Source organism: Morus notabilis, unplaced genomic scaffold, assembly GCF_000414095.1.
Source record: "Morus notabilis unplaced genomic scaffold, ASM41409v2 Scaffold415, whole genome shotgun sequence".
Lineage (NCBI taxonomy): Eukaryota > Viridiplantae > Streptophyta > Magnoliopsida > Rosales > Moraceae > Morus > Morus notabilis.
Genome location: NW_010366365.1, coordinates 22324 through 39477, shown reverse-complemented (window position 1 = coordinate 39477; position 17154 = coordinate 22324). Strand labels below are relative to the sequence as shown.

General features: G+C 35.0%; 2 protein-coding genes across 2 annotated transcripts; both read left to right on the top strand.

Moving 5' to 3' along the window:
• The first annotated feature begins 1865 nt into the window (after positions 1-1865).
• Positions 1866-8171, top strand: LOC21387630 (dicarboxylate transporter 2.1, chloroplastic). The gene is made up of 4 exons (XM_010110102.2): positions 1866-2846; positions 5520-5833; positions 6892-7340; positions 7738-8171. The coding sequence occupies exons 1-4, from the start codon at positions 2028-2030 to the stop codon at positions 7851-7853; spliced, it is 1698 nt and encodes a 565-aa protein (XP_010108404.1). The 5' UTR covers positions 1866-2027; the 3' UTR covers positions 7854-8171.
• A 2266-nt stretch (positions 8172-10437) lies between these two features.
• LOC21387629 (phytosulfokine receptor 1) lies at positions 10438-12470 on the top strand. Its single transcript, XM_010110101.1, has 2 exons — positions 10438-11047; positions 11134-12470. Exons 1-2 carry the CDS (start codon positions 10438-10440, stop codon positions 12468-12470), a joined length of 1947 nt encoding a protein of 648 aa, XP_010108403.1.
• The last annotated feature ends 4684 nt before the right edge of the window (positions 12471-17154 follow it).

Genomic DNA, 17154 nt, shown 5'->3' with positions numbered 1-17154 from the left:
TTCTCCATTGCTTTTTTTACTTTTGTTCTTTAGTCCTCAATTATTTTTTCTATATAGGTTTGGCCTTTATTTATGTTTCTTCTCATTTTTTACCTTTTTCACATATATTTTTTATTTCCCTTCGTTAAAATATTTTTCTCTCATATTTCTCTATTAAAATATTTTTAACCAATATTTTCTTACTCATTTAGTTTTCTTAAAATTCTCTATATATTTTAAGTTAAATGTGTTTGAGTAATTATTTATTCTTTTTAACTTTACTGCAACATTTTTCTTCAAATATACCCTTTAAGTAAAAAAATATCTTCTTCTCGTATATATACCCTAATTAGTTTTCTATGTGATTTGTGCTTAAATATGTTTTACATTTAAAAATAAAAACCACGACTAAAATTAGAGATGTCAAAAGGGTCGTGTCGGGACGGCACAACCCTTCTAACCCCAGGCGTATGGCGGGCCTGGGTCATGCCTGGCACGACCCTGCACAGTGCAGAGCCGGGCCTGAGGAGAAACCCTCAGGCCTAGCACTGGCCCTCGGCCCTAGTCCATAAGGGCCAGGGCCCAAGCCCTTCATGGGCCAACTCTTACCCTTTTAATTTTGTTAATATTTAATTAAAAAAAGAAAATATATCATATGCCCTCAAAAGATGTGATTTTATTGAATTGAGATAATACGAATAAGTACACATAAATAATTGCCTAGTTAAAAACCTTGCCAAGTAAAACTCATGGGGAGATCGGGACAAAACCTTAGCGAAAGAAAAAAGAGTGTAGTATTCTAGGACAAGTAAATTACTAACCTAAGTGCGTCCAGAAGATTATGTTATGTCTAAACTCAATCTTAACCTAATTTTCTTAATGCACATAAGTTTCACTTATGATTAACAATTTTTTTAAGGATTTTTTTATAATTTCAAATTTGATGACAAAAAAAGTAATATATCATATGCCCCAAAAAAATGTGATTTTATTGAAATAATATGAATACAAGAAAATGACTGGTTGATCGGACGACATAGGTCGGCCAGTTGGCCCTAAAATGCTTCAAACCTCATTAAAATTTCATGTCGCGGGCTTGACCATTCGCGTGCATGGGCCTTGGAAGGCTTGAGCTGTTCATGGGCCTTGGCAGGCCTGGGCCATGCCTGGGCCTTGGCGGGCCTAGGCCGTTCCTGGGCCTGGGCCATGCTTGGGCCTCGACTGTGCCTGAAACATGAGGCCCAGCCCAAACCCTTCTAGCGTACCGGGCTAGCCCGGCCCATAACAATACAAGATTGGACTGTGCCGAATTGACCACTATAGTGAGCTGGGCTGGGCCATGCATGAACGGCCCGGTCCAATTTACACCTCTAACTAATATGATGATGCTCAATATGCACTTAAGTAAACATCTTTTTTCTCTTATATATGTACATCGTAATTATTTTTCTACTTGATTTGTCAATATCAATTCTTTTAACATATTCAATTTATTTTTAAAAATTTAACATTCGATGTATGTTGTGAATGAAACACATATTTTGATGCATTTTTTTTTAAATGCGCCTCATCAAAGAATTTACATATATTTAGTTATTTATTAATCTCTTGTTTAAAATTAAAATAATTTTCTTTAATAGACTGGTCAGATGAAACACACCACAATACATGTGTAGCGGATTAGCACATATCCAAATCTATATATATATATATATATATATATATATTTATAGAAAATTAATGAATTTGATATAGTGCAATCAGGTGCATTTTTGTGTTTACGGGACAACAAATCATGAGCGAGCTTCAACGGACTAAAATGTGCGTTATTGTAAAACTGATTAAATGACAATTGACTACTTTCAAGTTTCATCGCCACAAATACAACAAGAATAGTGTTTTCCATCTGCTTCTTTGGGAGCTCCGCTCCTCTCATTCTCACTCTTTCACCCTAACCCAAAGAAGTGCAGGGGGAGAAGAACCTCTCTCTCTCTCTCTCTCTAACTCTCTCTCTCTCTCTTTCTCTCTCTCCCCCAATTCATCAACAAATGGAGAGCTTCACCCTTCGCTCTCTCTCTTCCTCCACCTCCCACTCTCTCTCTTCCTCCTCCCCTGCTTCCTTTCTTCATCATCGTCCCCGCCCCATCCCCAAATCCCTGCCGTCCATTCCCCCATTCCCCACCTCCCACTCCATCCTCACCCTCCGATCATCCCCCAATCCTCTCTCTCTCTTCTCCCCCCTCCCAAAACCCCGCACCAGTAGGTCCCACTCCTCCAAGATCCAAGCCTCATCATCACCCCCACCCCCACCACCACAAAAGCAATCCAACGGCGCAAAACCTATCCCGCTCGTAATCTCCGTCGCCATTGGAGTCCTCGTCCGATTCTTCGTCCCCAAACCCGTCGAAGTCAGTGCCCAGGCCTGGCAGCTCCTCGCCATCTTCCTCTCCACCATCGCCGGCCTCGTCCTCAGCCCATTGCCCGTCGGCGCCTGGGCTTTTATTGGTCTCACGACCTCCATCGTCACCAAAACCCTCTCATTCACGACGGCGTTCAGCGCCTTCACCAGCGAGGTCATCTGGCTGATCGTCATCTCCTTCTTTTTCGCCCGCGGCTTCGTGAAGACCGGATTGGGGGACCGAATCGCGACCTACTTTGTGAAATGGTTGGGGAAGAGCACTTTGGGGCTGTCGTATGGGCTCACGCTCAGCGAGGCCTTGATTGCGCCCGCCATGCCGAGCACCACGGCCAGAGCCGGTGGGGTTTTCTTGCCGATCATCAAGTCGTTGTCGCTGTCGGCCGGGAGTAATCCTGGCGAGCCGTCGAAGAAGAAGCTCGGGTCGTATCTGATACAGTCGCAGTTTCAGGTTTACTCTCTTAACTCTCTTTGAGTTGAATTTTCGATTAATTTCTTCAAAATTATGGTCATAGTTAGTGTGTAGGAACAAAAGTTTCGAAATCTTTAGCGAAGTATGAAAATGAAAAGATTTCTGGCTTATTGGCGGCATTTCTGATTGCAGTTTTACTGGTTTAGCGATTTCGGCTCTAAATTAAAGTTTGTGGCATTTTAGTTGTTGAATTTAGGCGTACTTACTACTCAGCAGTGACATTCCTATAGATAACTGGCATTATCTCGTTGACGATTATGGCGCATCGAAAATGTGATAATTGGCGCATCAATCCTGTACTAGTTAAAGTAGTACTACATGTTCATTAAAATTCAGGCATAAAACTGCCTCAATTTTTAATTCAGGAACCAAAGAGCTAAACATGTGAAACTTCAAGTGGCATAGGTGCCAAAAGGCCTAAATTTTTGTATGTGTTATGTAGATTCAGGTGAATATATGTGAACAATTGAAAGTGAGGGTTTTAATTTATGTGCATATGTTATCCAAATGTTTCTTTTCTAGAGTAATGCTAGGAATGCTTCAGTCTATCCACAAATTTATTTTGTTATGTATAATTGAATCCCTCAAATCAATGAAATTGAATTTTATGATTGACAATGTGTTTAAAGAATGTATCGGCAAATCACTGAACATGAATTCAAAGTTGAGATAAATTTCATAGGTGACTTTGTTCTAATTGGACTCTCCCCGTTTGCTTACTGGATAATTCTCAGAATGTGGGCTTGGGACTTTTGTGAGTTACTATATATTTTTCTTAATACGATTATAATATAGATATTGGTACTTTTATCTTTTTTTTTAATCTTATTGAATGCTTCTGTCTTTATCGAGGAGGGAAAAAAAAGATGTTGTTGTGTTGGCTGCCCAAGTACAAAAGTAAAAGGGAAGTGTGTAGAGATTTAGTTATGCAATTTAACAGTCAGCAAAACGTGAAATTTGCTTATGTTATTAGTTTAAGGGAAACTTAAAAAAAATATTAAAAAAAGACCCCGCGTTTTAAAATTCTTCAGGGTGGATTAAGGGCCTGTTTAGTTCGTTGATTCAAGTTTTTAATTCGAGTTGAGATGTGACTTTATGTGAGAGCTTTAGACTTTGTTCATTTCACTAATTTGAGTTTAGAATTCGAGTTTTGCTACAGTAAAAAGCTCTTAGAAACAATCACATCTAACTTTTTCACTACAGTAAAAAGCTCTCACATAAAATCACATCTCAACTCGAATTAAAAACTTGAATCAGCGAACTAAACAGCCCTTATACTGTAGAAAAAAAGTTAAATGTAACTGTTTCTGAAAGCTTTTTACTGTAGCAAAACTCAAATTCTAAACTCGAATCAGTGAAATGAACAGGGGCTTAATAATTAGTTATAAGAAAACCTCAATTTGGATTTTGATATTTTTTTTTCACAGGATGGGAGTCAGATGCTAACTTTTAGAGTGCAATTATCAAACTACTCTCAATGAGTGAGTGATTGAGTGTCATTTGTAATGCGGGAAAGTCAAATCATGTAAAATTTTCCCCTTCAATCACAGAACTCAACATTTAAATTTCCATAAGGGAGTCCTTTGTAAAAGTTTAAAATCTAAGGAATTCTTTTTTCACAATAGATTGGAAGGATAAGTCTACCAAGTTTTCAAAACATATGGGAGATTTTCTAATGTACGGTTTGCCTTTGATTTAAGTATCATCAATTTGGAGATAGATGGTTATCCAATATGCTTTTTTGCCTCTTGTTTGGTTCACTTGTCTAGTTTTAGTCCTAATAGATTATTTTAGATGTCATGAAAATGCGATTCTTTTCTACAATTAATTGTGTTGTTTTTCATTATATTATTTTTTCCACTTTCACAACTATCGAAACTTCGATAAGGATTAAGGAGATCCTTTAAAAATCACACAATCTCAAGTGTTTACTGTAACGTGTCTGTGCACTCACGCGCATGCACATGCACATTTCTTTTTCCATAAAGCATCATATAGGAGGGTTGGTATTCCCCATTAGTCTGGCTGGTCTCAACTGCTCCCATGGGGAGAATCACACATGCTGGCCTTATTGAGTGGTTGAAGTCTGGTTGACTCATGTGCTTCAGCATTTTTCATTAGACTACAACAAATGTAATTCATCCTTAATTTACATATAGCCTTTTTTTACATATAGTTCAAATATACTTCTTTCTTCTTGGTAACTTCAGTTCTTCTTGGGTCTTATAAATTACTCTTAAACTCATGAAAAATAAAATGGTAGTTAGCTTTAAAAGCAATGAGCTAAATTCTTTTTTTTTTTTTTTCATATTTTTTCAAGGGCATACCTTATAAGTATGGTGATTTCCAATCTTTCTATCTCCTATTCTGGTGATTTCCAATCTTTTTATCTCCTATTCTACTTATTTAATTACTTGATGTTAGCGGGGTTTTTTCTGTTGAAAAGTGTGAACGGAATGGATATTTGATATTTGATTATCCATCATGTCAAATAATGATCCCCTTAAAAAAAAGAATCTGCGTAAGGATCTGGTGGAATCCAGGGTCATCATTACTCCATTGTATTATTATCATGATTGTTAGATACTGAAAGAGAAGTTTATGATCTTATACCTGTGTGTGATGTATTAATCTTGTGCTGATGTGTGACAGTCCACTGGTAACTCTAGTGCTCTTTTCCTTACTGCTGCGGCTCAAAATCTGCTATGCCTTAAATTAGCTGAAGAACTAGGGGTAGTAATGTCAAGCCCTTGGGTTTCTTGGTTCAAGGCTGCCAGTTTACCAGCAATTGTTTCGCTTCTAGTTACTCCACTAGTTTTATACATGCTTTATCCTCCAGAAACCAAAGACACGCCTGATGCCCCTGCTATGGCTGCTAAGAAATTGGAAAGTATGGGTCCTGTCACGAAAAATGAGTGGATCATGGTTGGTACAATGCTTCTTGCGGTATCTCTGTGGGTCTTTGGGTACGTACTATGCTTTTGTAGAACTACCTTAACCACTTTATTGCATACTTATGTAATCTTATCGTCAACAAACATTTGGTTCTCTCTTTGCTGGTTTATAAACACTTGTCACAGAAAGAGAACTAATGAATCTTTACATATTTTATGAGTCTTTTCATGGCTCACTTTTCTGAATGAATATGATTAAACTCATCTCTAATAAAAATTTAAATGGTTCTCGATTTTCTAGATGAGCTCTTTGGGTGTGTTTGGAACTCGTTCCAAAATGATTTTGTTTTTTGTATGAAAATGAAAATGAAAACGTTTTCAATCTCAGACATAAATTATTTTAGAAAATGCGTTTAGTAGTTTTATCAAAATATTGTTTTCAGTATAAAAAAACCATTAATATCTCTCTCTTTCTTTCTCTCTGCTCGAGAGAGGAGAAAATGAAAACAAAAAATGAAAAACAACTAAAAGTCGTTTTTCATTTCTCTCTCTCTCATTTTACACTAAACCAAAAAATCGTTTTCATTTCCGTTTTTTGTCTTTATTACGCCAAACATCATTTTAGAAACGTTTTCATTTTTTCTTTCTCGAAAAATGTGAAAAATAAAAACGGGATCAATTCTAAACACGGCTTTTGTTTTTTCAAATAATTTTTACTCTCAATGTGAGATTAAGATTTGACAAACAAATATGCTTCATGCTTGGCAAAGAAGGTTTCTTTGACTCCCAGATGTAAGCAGAAGCAATTATGTAACGCTTCTATACCATGCTGCAGTGATCATACATAGGTGAACATAGGCGCGCAGACAAACACATGTGCACCCGCACACATGCTCATATATTATGTGCATGAGATTTTCCTTTAAATCATCATTTATGGTACCATCACTTGAACGCCGCTGAAGATCATCATTTAATTCCCCAATGCAATATTTGAAAGTCTGCATATTGTATTCTCATGAACATTAGCTGACAATTTGAAACCCTGCTATATGCTGTTACATGACATAACCATTTAAATTCTTCTATCCTGGTTTATTGTTTATCAAAATTATCTGTTACTTTTGCAGAGATGCTCTTGGCATACCAAGTGTTGTAACTGCAATGATTGGCTTATCGATACTCCTTTTATTAGGAGTCCTTGATTGGGACGACTGCTTAAGTGAAAAATCAGCATGGGATACCTTAGCATGGTTTGCTGTTCTAGTGGGCATGGCTGGCCAATTGACAAACCTCGGCATTGTAGGCTGGATGTCTAATTGTGTGGCCAAGTTCCTTATGTCCTTTTCTTTGAGCTGGCCTGCTGCATTCGGTGTTCTTCAAGCAGCTTACTTCTTGATTCACTACCTCTTTGCAAGTCAAACTGGTCATGTGGGTGCTTTGTACTCTGCATTTCTTGCTATGCACTTGGCAGCTGGCGTGCCCGGTGTGCTGGCAGCATTGGCTTTAGCTTACAATACAAATCTTTTTGGTGCTCTAACACATTATAGCAGTGGCCAGGCTGCTGTCTACTATGGAGGTGCGCCCTTGTTCCCTGTATTTAACTATTTATTTTCTTTGGTTCTGTTACTTGATAAATTATCTTCAAATCTTTATTTATTTATGTTGTAGTAATTCAACTTCGTGTGTGGTGTGTGTACTCTATATATACTCGTATGTACAAGGCCGTGATAATATCTTGCTCTTTTGCTGAAGTTAATTCCAGTTTTAGACCAATCATTTATCATCAAACAATCTTAAGCTGCCAATTGATTTGGTTTTTGTTGATTATATTGGCCATCGACGGTACCCAAAAGTCGATTTATTATGCTCTTCATTTTGTTTCTTTTCAAATATACCACAAAAATGCCTGCTTTGTCTTCTACAACGTGTTGCATGATATTGATTGATACAATTTAAATTGTTCCTCTCAACAGCTGGCTATGTAGACCTTCCTGATGTATTCAAAATGGGCTTCGTGATGGCTCTTATTAACGCTGGCATCTGGGGTGTAGTTGGATCTTTCTGGTGGAAATTTTTGGGACTCTATTGATTCTAATTCTCTTTGTAAGTAAACATTGGTCTCCTAGGTTGTATAACGTCCTGTTTCAGGTCATTGCTGAGCTCATTATTTATTCTCGAAGGAAATTTTTGAGTTTTGACCTTCATTTTATCAGTCTAGCTTTTAACACAGTTGCATCAGTGCATTGATGCCTCATTCAAATATGAATATGATTAGTCAAAACCAAAAATAAAATCAACGTAAATTGTTGTTCTACTTTCCTTTTCGTGAAAGCCATGATCTGGGAATAGTTAATTCTTTTATATTCTGAACCAGTACCTTTTATATGAAGAGAATACTTTTCTTTAACAGTTACCTTTTGCTTCGAGCATGCTTAATATGTTAAGTTGATTATGTTTTGGTCGGTGATAAATTTTGTGTATCTGAACAGAGTTTAAATGATTTGTCCTAAGCTAATTTGATTCTTTCAATGACCTGTTGGGCACAACCTTGAGTTTGCTTTTACATTAGTTGAAAGGGAAGTAACGGTTCTAGCTTATAAGCTAACTTGTGGATAAAACATTACAAAAGAGCTTTACAAAACATTAATTAGATCTTATTATTATTCATTTATGAAAAGGTAATATATCCATAAAATTAGTTATTTGGAAATTCTACATTAACTTTTTTCCAGTTTTTCATCTATACAACTTGGAGAGTTGTTTTAGGCTTAGATGTCTAACTGGTATCTGGTCTTTCAAAACTCTGCCAAACAAAGCTTTAGGAAACTTCATGTACCTATTACTGATAGGATTATTCGCGTTGTCGGTTTCTAAATGAACTATTAACATTATGATGGATTTTTTCATTTCTATAGAGGCAATCTTGCCCTTGTCTCATGATAACTCAAAATTAAAGTTTTAAAGCATCTCATGGTGAGCTTATAACTAGCTTCATGAAATTCAAAAGAATAATGAATTTTAGGTATAGGGAGTATAACCTGTAAAAAAATATATACAAAAAGTGAAGACTTATGTACTTTAAAAATCACAATCCTAATAACTTAGGAACCATATCTCCAAAAACCCTTGACAATGTGATGTCAGGAATTATGAATAAATAGTTTTAACTAATGATGGAGAAGTCCATCCACTATGAACTACTTAGTCTTATTTGATATGGGGGAAAAGTGGATGGATTGATAGGGGTTATTAGCGGATGGATCTTGGATTCGTACGATTGTTTGGTGGGAAAGAATCCGTCGGTGAGGGATTTCGAATTCTTCAAAGAATCTGAACTTTAATTCATGCTGAAGACAATAAGAGAAAGGTTCTTATGTTATTATTATTTTTTCTTTCTTTCTTATTTCCTTTCCCAACTGCCAAATACAACTTCAGAGTGGATTGTGTTAAGGTATGCAGTGTCTGAGCACTTTGTTATTCTACATAAACATGGTATTGAAGTTATGCTGGTCTGATATGACTTTTTTTCTAAATTTCAATTTTTTACTCTTCTTATTTACGGCAAGGTATTCTAGAAGATTCTATATATTTTTGTTTTTGTTCTTTGCAAAACTTTGAATGCGACAGAATAAATGTCGACGTTTGAGCATATGATTTGTTTAAGCTTTAGCAAATGAAGAACTAAGATTTTGCTTCTCAGCTAGTTTTTAAAGAGCTTTGAACTAGCTTGCTTCAAGTTCAGCCTTAAGAATTATGGACTGGAAAATGATTCTATCTTCTCAACAATGTAGAATGCATCAAACAGAAGGTAAAGGCTCAAGGAAAAAAAAACAGAAAGTGTTTTGGTGGTCATTGGATTAGCTATCGTTAACGTGCACTGGGAGCTTCTTGCAATAACATTGCGAAAGCTTGGAAACTCTAATCTCGTTCCTCCATTTCAAATTTGTATGGGGTGAACCAATCCCCCTCTCATTATTATATGGTAAAAATGAGAAAGTAAATGCAAAATTGACTCATTCCCCACGCTTGATAAATAATTGCAAATTTGTGATTATTCGTCAAGTCATTGGAGATTGGACTCGAGACTACTAAGAAAAACCACAAACCTGAGCGCTGAACTCTTCCAAGTTTTATACTCTACTGTTTTTTATTAGCTTTTTTTTATTTTTTATAGCTTAAGTGACTAATAACAGAGCTGCGTGAAAAAGTGAAATCTATATAGCCGATCTTAATTAAGTTGGGATTAAGGCTTGTTGTTGTTGTTGAGTTTAAGTGACACTAATTGACCTGCTAGTTTAATTGACAAAGTTGATATATTAGGAAGATACGTATGAAAGATTCGACCAAAAGAAAAAAAAGCCTTCAATGAAATTAGGAAGGGGTCAAAAGGAATGGAAAGGAACTCCTGTGGACAAAATACAACACACTTGGAGCGTTACCACCGTGAGAAAAGAAGTCAAAACCCCTCGTACAAGGCAAGGACCTCTACACCAGTTTTAACGCCAAACATTATATTTAGTTGTCAATTCACTCTTTTGTGTAGTTGTTAAGTCACGAGAGGCAGGATTCAAGAACCACCATTATCTCTGTCAAGTTGTAGGATTCAAGAACCACCATTATCTCTTTTGTTAAAAAAAAATATGTTCTCTCCTTGCTATAGCAAACTACCTAAAATGGGGTTCCCAAACTATTGTTTGGCTTTTATGATTATTGCACTTTCTCTCAAGGCAAGGATTATAACAAGTCAGAATATAACATGCAACATAGATGACTTGAAAGCCTTGAAGGTTTTTCAAAATTGTGTAGAATCGGGCATTGAAGGATGGAACAACTCTGCTTCTCTTGATTGCTGCAATTGGAGAGGAGTTACATGTTCTGCTTTGCCTAGCATAGGCAAAAGGATTGTTGGTTTGGAGCTTGGCAATATGAGACTCACCGGTGAAATTTGCGAGTCTTTTTCAGGATTGGATCAGTTGAAAATCTTGAACCTCTCTCATAACAACTTCAGCGGTAGTCTTCCTGATGAGTTCTTTCATTTTCATAACTTGGAGGTTCTTGACCTCAGCAACAATAATCTTGCGTCTACTTTTGCAAGTATTTGTGAAGTTTCAACCAGCCTTCGAGTCCTTGATCTCTCAAATAACCATTTCTATGGGGAAATACCAAAGAGTTTGGGCAATTGTACTTCTTTGCAGATCCTTTCTCTTCATGGAAATGATCTATCAGGAAATTTTCCGGAGAGCGTCTTCAAGCTCCATAATCTCAGTGAACTCAAGCTTGCAGGTAATGGCTTTCTAGGGCTACTTAGTGATGGAATTGGAAACCTTTCTAATTTGATCAAACTGGACATTTCCTTAAACAAATTTCAGGTAGCCTTCCAGATATCTTTAAGAGACTTGGTAAGCTTGAGTACTTAATCGCTGAATCTAACAACTTTACCGGCCAGTTGCCTGCTTCTTTGACCAACTCTCCTTCTCTTCTAGTCCTTAATATGAACAACAACTCTTTGGATGGTCAAATCAATCTCAACTGCTCTGCAATGGTTAAGCTCATGTCTCTCGATCTAGGCTCCAATTCATTCCAGGGTCCCCTCCCTAAAAGCTTATCAACTTGCCGACGATTGGTTAGCGTTAATCTTAGCCATAACAAGTTCAATAGTGAAGTTCCTCATAGCTATAAGAATCTTCAGGCATTGTCATTCTTCTCCGTATCCAATGCAGGGATCCGTAATTTATCTGCAGCCCTTGTAACTCTTCAACATTGCAAGAACTTGAGTGTGCTTGTTCTCACAATGAACTTTCACGAGGAGGAAATGCCAAGTGAGGTGGATTTGCGGTTGAACAACATTAAGTCCTTTGTTTTAGCGAATTCCCAACTCAAAGGTAGGATTCCAAAATGGTTGAGCGGCTGCAATAAGTTGCAACTTTTGGATCTATCTTGGAACAATTTGCAGGGTACTGTTCCTTCCTGGTTTGGTAAGCTTGAATTCCTTTTCTACCTGGATTTGTCAAACAACTCATTGAGCAGTGAAATTCCTGAGAGCTTGACCGGACTATGGTGTCTCGACCAAGAATATTTCTTCTCAGAAGAGCCTATTCCAAGTTTCCCATTCTACTCTTGTCATCAAGGTACAACGGGTTTGAAGTACAACAAGTTGCAGAACCTTAGGCCATCTTTGGATCTAAGTAACAACAATCTCACCGGACCAATTTGGCCAACTTTTGGGAATATGAAAATGCTTCATGTTTTGGATTTGAGAAAGAATGGTCTCTCGGGAATCATTCCAAGTAGCCTTTCTGGAATGAAAAACTTGGAAATATTGGATTTGTCTCAGAATAAGCTTTCTGGTTCTATTCCCTATTCATTGTTAGGACTTCACTTCCTATCCCATTTCGATGTATCCTTCAATATGTTGTCTGGACAAATCCCTTCTGGAGGTCAGTTTGACACCTTTCCATTTTCAAGCTTTGAAGGGAACAAGGGCCTTTGGGGTTTCAACTTTCCATCTTCTGATCCAGTACTTGAGCAGACTACTTCTCTGGCTCCCAATAACAATGACCAAACAGGGGATTTTGGATGGGCATTTGGATTGGGAACCGCAACTGGTTTTGTTCTTAGTGTCTACTCTTGCTTTATGTCTGGATGGGTGTTTCCAGAAGCAGGGCGAAAAGAAGAAAGTAGAATCGGAATTAGAGGCCGGAGATGACATCAATCTTTCCAGGTTCAAGTGTTTATTTTACAGGCGAATGTAATACAGTTGGCTAGCAACTATGGTTCTAGTTTGGAAAAGTTTGTCTTATGCTTATATACGTACGTACATACATACATATATGCATATACATACACTCACATGTATACATAATCCATTAGATATGGTTCTAAGCCATCCTAGCGATAAATCAGCAATTGAAAGTAAGCTGCACTAAGTTACTTACGGATGTATGCATGCGGTCTGGCAACACTTTGGGGTGAACACCCTTCCGAACAAGTAGGGTCGTCCCCAGGCTGGGGGAGGGCAAACCATCCACTCCCTCACCCTCCCATTCGCGTAATTTTTTCTCATCCCAATACCTCTGGAAGCCGTCTTGCCATCCCTTTCAAAAGAGTAAAGGGACGACCTTCCTTCTAGTTCAATCAAACTGCCCGTCATCCGGATTAAAATAATGCAATAATGGCCGACTTTATGACAATTTAAAGAGCTCATATTGAGAGTTTTCGTTGTTACTCTTCTTACGTATTTTTGTGGACCGGTATTGATATATAGATGTAAAAAGATCTGTTTGGAAAATAAGAAACCCTTTGGACATCTCCTCATCTACAAAGAATTCTCAGGCCTCGTTCATTTCACCGATTCGAGTTTTCAGTTTTAGGTTTCTACAGTAAAAAGCTCTTAAAAAATGTCACATCTAACTTTTTCTGCTACAGTAAAAAGTTCTCATAAAATATCACATCTCAGCTCGAATTGAAAACTCGAATCTGCGAAGTGAACGAGGCCTCACTAACTTCATGATTTCTTTTTTTTTTTTTTTTTTTTTTGGAGATAAATCCATTATTGCTTTAATAAAGCTATCTGCAGCTTTCTTTCTTTTGCATTTTTAAACGATAGCTCCATTATTGCTTGATTCCTTGAAGCACTTCAAGATTCTATTATGTAGCATTTCGTTATGAAAAGACTCCATAAATCACCATCTTTTTCTTCAAGTGTTCAAGTAGAATTATTGACTCCTTGACAGCTTGTCGAAGCTTTTTGAATGTATCATGGAGCAAGAAATCAAGAGGGAAGAAGGAATCTCCTTTTCAAAATTAATTTTTAAAGAGAAAATAAAAATTGTTTGAAAATTCAACGCAGAATAATGTTCATTTTGGGGGGAAACCTATTTATTGAGGAATAAATCCTTTATGCACATGCATGCAAAATATGGATGAATTCGTTTCATTTGCTAATCCGACCATATATCCGTTTGTTGGAAATTTGACTGCTAATTTCATTCTTCAAATTATTGGACTTCGAAACAAATTCATTAACGATTTGTTTACCTGAATTTGTTGTTCTTATCTCATGTTCATCTACAACCGTACATTTTGTTCTTCTTGTGATGATTGATATTTGATAAGGAAATTTTTAAACCCATCGATGATTGGGAGAATGTCAGGGACATCTTCAAATTAATTTTTAAACCCATGCTGAGAGTGTAAGAACTTTTGAGAATTTGAGCAGTGTAATGAATCCTAATACTTGTGTCATCCTTTTGATAATAATTTTTTTTTATAGATATTGATTCATTGTTGTTTTCATAACTCAAAATTTTTTATTACAGTATTTTTTTTATATAAATTTAAATTTAAAAATTTTACTACAATATTTTCTCTTATATATTGAATTGTAAAGAACACATCCTTAGTTTGAAACCACTAATACAAATCTTATATCTTAAAAACGGGACTCTCTAGTAGGCCATCTTACTGGTATGATTAATTTTTTAACCGTTAGATCTAGTTAAAATTAAATGAGATTGAAAAAATATACACAACAGATAATTTTTAATACATATTTGACAGTTAAAAAAAAATTATATATAGTTCAATTTTTCTGATCCTGCAGGAGAAACTCCCCTTAAAAAAATAAAAGTTCTTTAAACAAGCTTTTTGGGATATGTGCAAAATGATTTTTTTAATCTTTTTTATTTTAGTATATAGCTAAGGTTTTATAAAATTAGCACGATCACGTATCAATTTCAATACTAAATCACGATAAATCAATTATAAATAAGTTTTATCACTAATTAACCAATATCAATTAGTAATAAACTAATTTTAATTAATAATTTACTAGTTTATCAGTGATAAATTATTTGAAAATCAATGATACATTAATTTATCAGTGATGAATCGTGATATGGTAATGATTGACCACTATAAAAATGTCATTTCAAAAGGTAGCCAAAATAAGTCATCCATCTAATTTTTTATATTTTATAATCAGCCACATTTATATTATATGTATATATATATATATATATTATACGGATGAGTTTTTAATAGTTACTAAGTGGTTACTATCAAATATAAAAATTTGATGACGTGACGTGATAAGAATTCAGTTTTATTAATTGTCATAAAATTTTTTAGTCAACTATATAATTTATTATAACTATTATCTTACGGCTAAAACAGTGATACTTATTAATAGGCAAATATTAGAGTAACCATTAAATCAGACCCATAAGCTCTCAAGTCCAGCAACTAAACTAGAGACAATACTATGGTGCGTTTGGAACTCGTTTAAAAATGATTTTATTTTTTGTATGAAAGTGAAAATGAAAACGTTTTCAATCTCAGACAGGTATTATTTTTAAAAATGCGTTTGGTAATTTTATCAAGAGATTGTTTTCAGTATAAAAAAATTCATTAATATTTCTCTCTCTTTCTCTTTGCTCGAGAGATGAGAAAACGAAAACAAAAATCGTTTTTTATTTTTCTCTCATTTTATATTAAACTAAAAAATTATTTTCATTTCTGTTTTTTTATTTTTATTACGACAAACGTCATTTTAAAAACGTTTTTTTTTTAAAAAACATAAAAAATAAAAATGAGATTAATTTTAAATACGGTCCTAATGTGGCCACAATAAATTGAGCAACTGATTAAACTTTTGAAGCTTAGGTTGTCACGTGTTAGCAAAAGAATGAGTGTGGCAGAAAATATTAATGTTATAATGTACGTGGATGCTAAGTACTACCTTTTAATAGAAAATGATTCTCACAATATGAGAGCGAATGATGAAATATTCTATTCATGGTGGTGTTCTCATACATTTTTCAGTAGAAAAATGTCAGGTAGTCAAATGGGTTGAAGAGCGTAAGTGTAATTATATTTCAATTGAAAATTGAGTTTTGAGATTAACAAAGTTCCGTTCATTTTACTGATTTGAGTTTAGAATTTAAGTTTTGTTACAGTAAAAAGCTCACAAAAATAGTCACATATAATTTTTTTACTACAGTAAAAAGTTATCACATAAAGTTACATCTCAACTCGAATTTAAAACTCGAATCAGCGAACTAAACGGGCCCAAAGAGGTATTTTGCTGCCACGTTATCCTTGGTTTTGTCTTTCCGTTTCGTTCCAATTTCCCCCCCGTTTTTTTTTTTTTTTTTTCTTTTCTTTAGGCTTCGTTCACTTCGCAGATTCAAGTTGAGATGTGACATTTTTTTAGAGCTTTTCACTGTAGTAGAAAAAGTTAAATGTGACATTTTCTGAAAATTTTTTACTGTATAAACTTAAAACTGAAAATTCAAATTGGTGAAATGAACGAGACCTTAATATTTTTATTAATATTTTTATGTGTTTCTTTTGATTATTATTTTGTCGGTTTCTTCTTTTTTTGAGTTTATCAAATACATTTCCATTAATTATTGTATAGAGAGGCGTTGTTGCCTTTGCTGCACTCAATTGTTTTCTTTGCTCTTTTTTCTTTGTTCGATGAATTGATTAATTACTTAAAAAAAAAAAAAAAAAAACAGTGAACACATTGGCTATTGTTATAAGAATAAAAACTGGAGTCCCAGGTTGAATAGAAAAACAATTACTACTAGCTATCAAAAAAAAAAAATTGTGTTTATAAACTACAGATTTATTATATTAAAAATAATTTGTATTTTTTTAAAACTTTAGCTACTTAACTCTTTCTTTTTCTAAAATTTTAATATTAGTTTGTCTAATTTAAGATTTAATACGTTCCTCTTTTAATCCTTTTTAATTCTAAACAAATTATACGTCAAACTGACAAAATATATCATCTTCCTCTTTTTTTGACAACTAAGTTTTTTTTTTTTTTCAAAAGAAAAATACACGCTAAGAATATGAATGCTTTTTTTTTCTTTTTATTTTGGATTAATTTTAAAAATTTCCTTCTGAATTATAACCTTTTAACACTTTGTCTCCTCAATTTTAAAAAGTAACATCTATTTTTCTCAAATTTTATTCTGTTAATAAATTTTATCATTCTGTTACAATAAGTGATAGAATTTCACCACGTGTCACTTATTTAGTGAGAATTAAAAGATGTAATTTTCTGATTGAACCTCTCAGTTTTCCCAGCATGGGCGATTTTCTCCTTAAGATCCCTCCCCAAAGACAACTGAAGATGTGGGTGTTCAAGCTTCAAGCATTGGCTTACGAGTTGAATTTGAGAAGCAAACATTATATCCTCTTTACGCTGCTTCGAGATTCTCTGCTCCTCAAACTGGATTGTCAGAGTCTTCCCCACAAATAAAAAGAAACTCCGGTCCAATTCTCTGAAAACATCACAAGACCAAGCGATTCTATTTGTCCATGTTTTTAGCAATCCTATGAAGGCATTGGCAATGTTCAAGGGAGTGAGCGGTGATGGG

Excerpts from the sequence above, each read along its gene's own strand:
- LOC21387630 (XM_010110102.2), top strand. The coding sequence starts at position 2,028 with ATGGAGAGCTTCACCCTTCGCTCTCTCTCTTCCTCCACCTCCCACTCT. Across the intron at positions 2,847-5,519 it reads TGATACAGTCGCAGTTTCAG|TCCACTGGTAACTCTAGTGC; the intron begins GTTTACTCTCTT and ends GATGTGTGACAG. Across the intron at positions 7,341-7,737 it reads GGCTGCTGTCTACTATGGAG|CTGGCTATGTAGACCTTCCT; the intron begins GTGCGCCCTTGT and ends TCCTCTCAACAG.
- LOC21387629 (XM_010110101.1), top strand. The coding sequence starts at position 10,438 with ATGGGGTTCCCAAACTATTGTTTGGCTTTTATGATTATTGCACTTTCT. Across the intron at positions 11,048-11,133 it reads CAGTGAACTCAAGCTTGCAG|GTAGCCTTCCAGATATCTTT; the intron begins GTAATGGCTTTC and ends AACAAATTTCAG.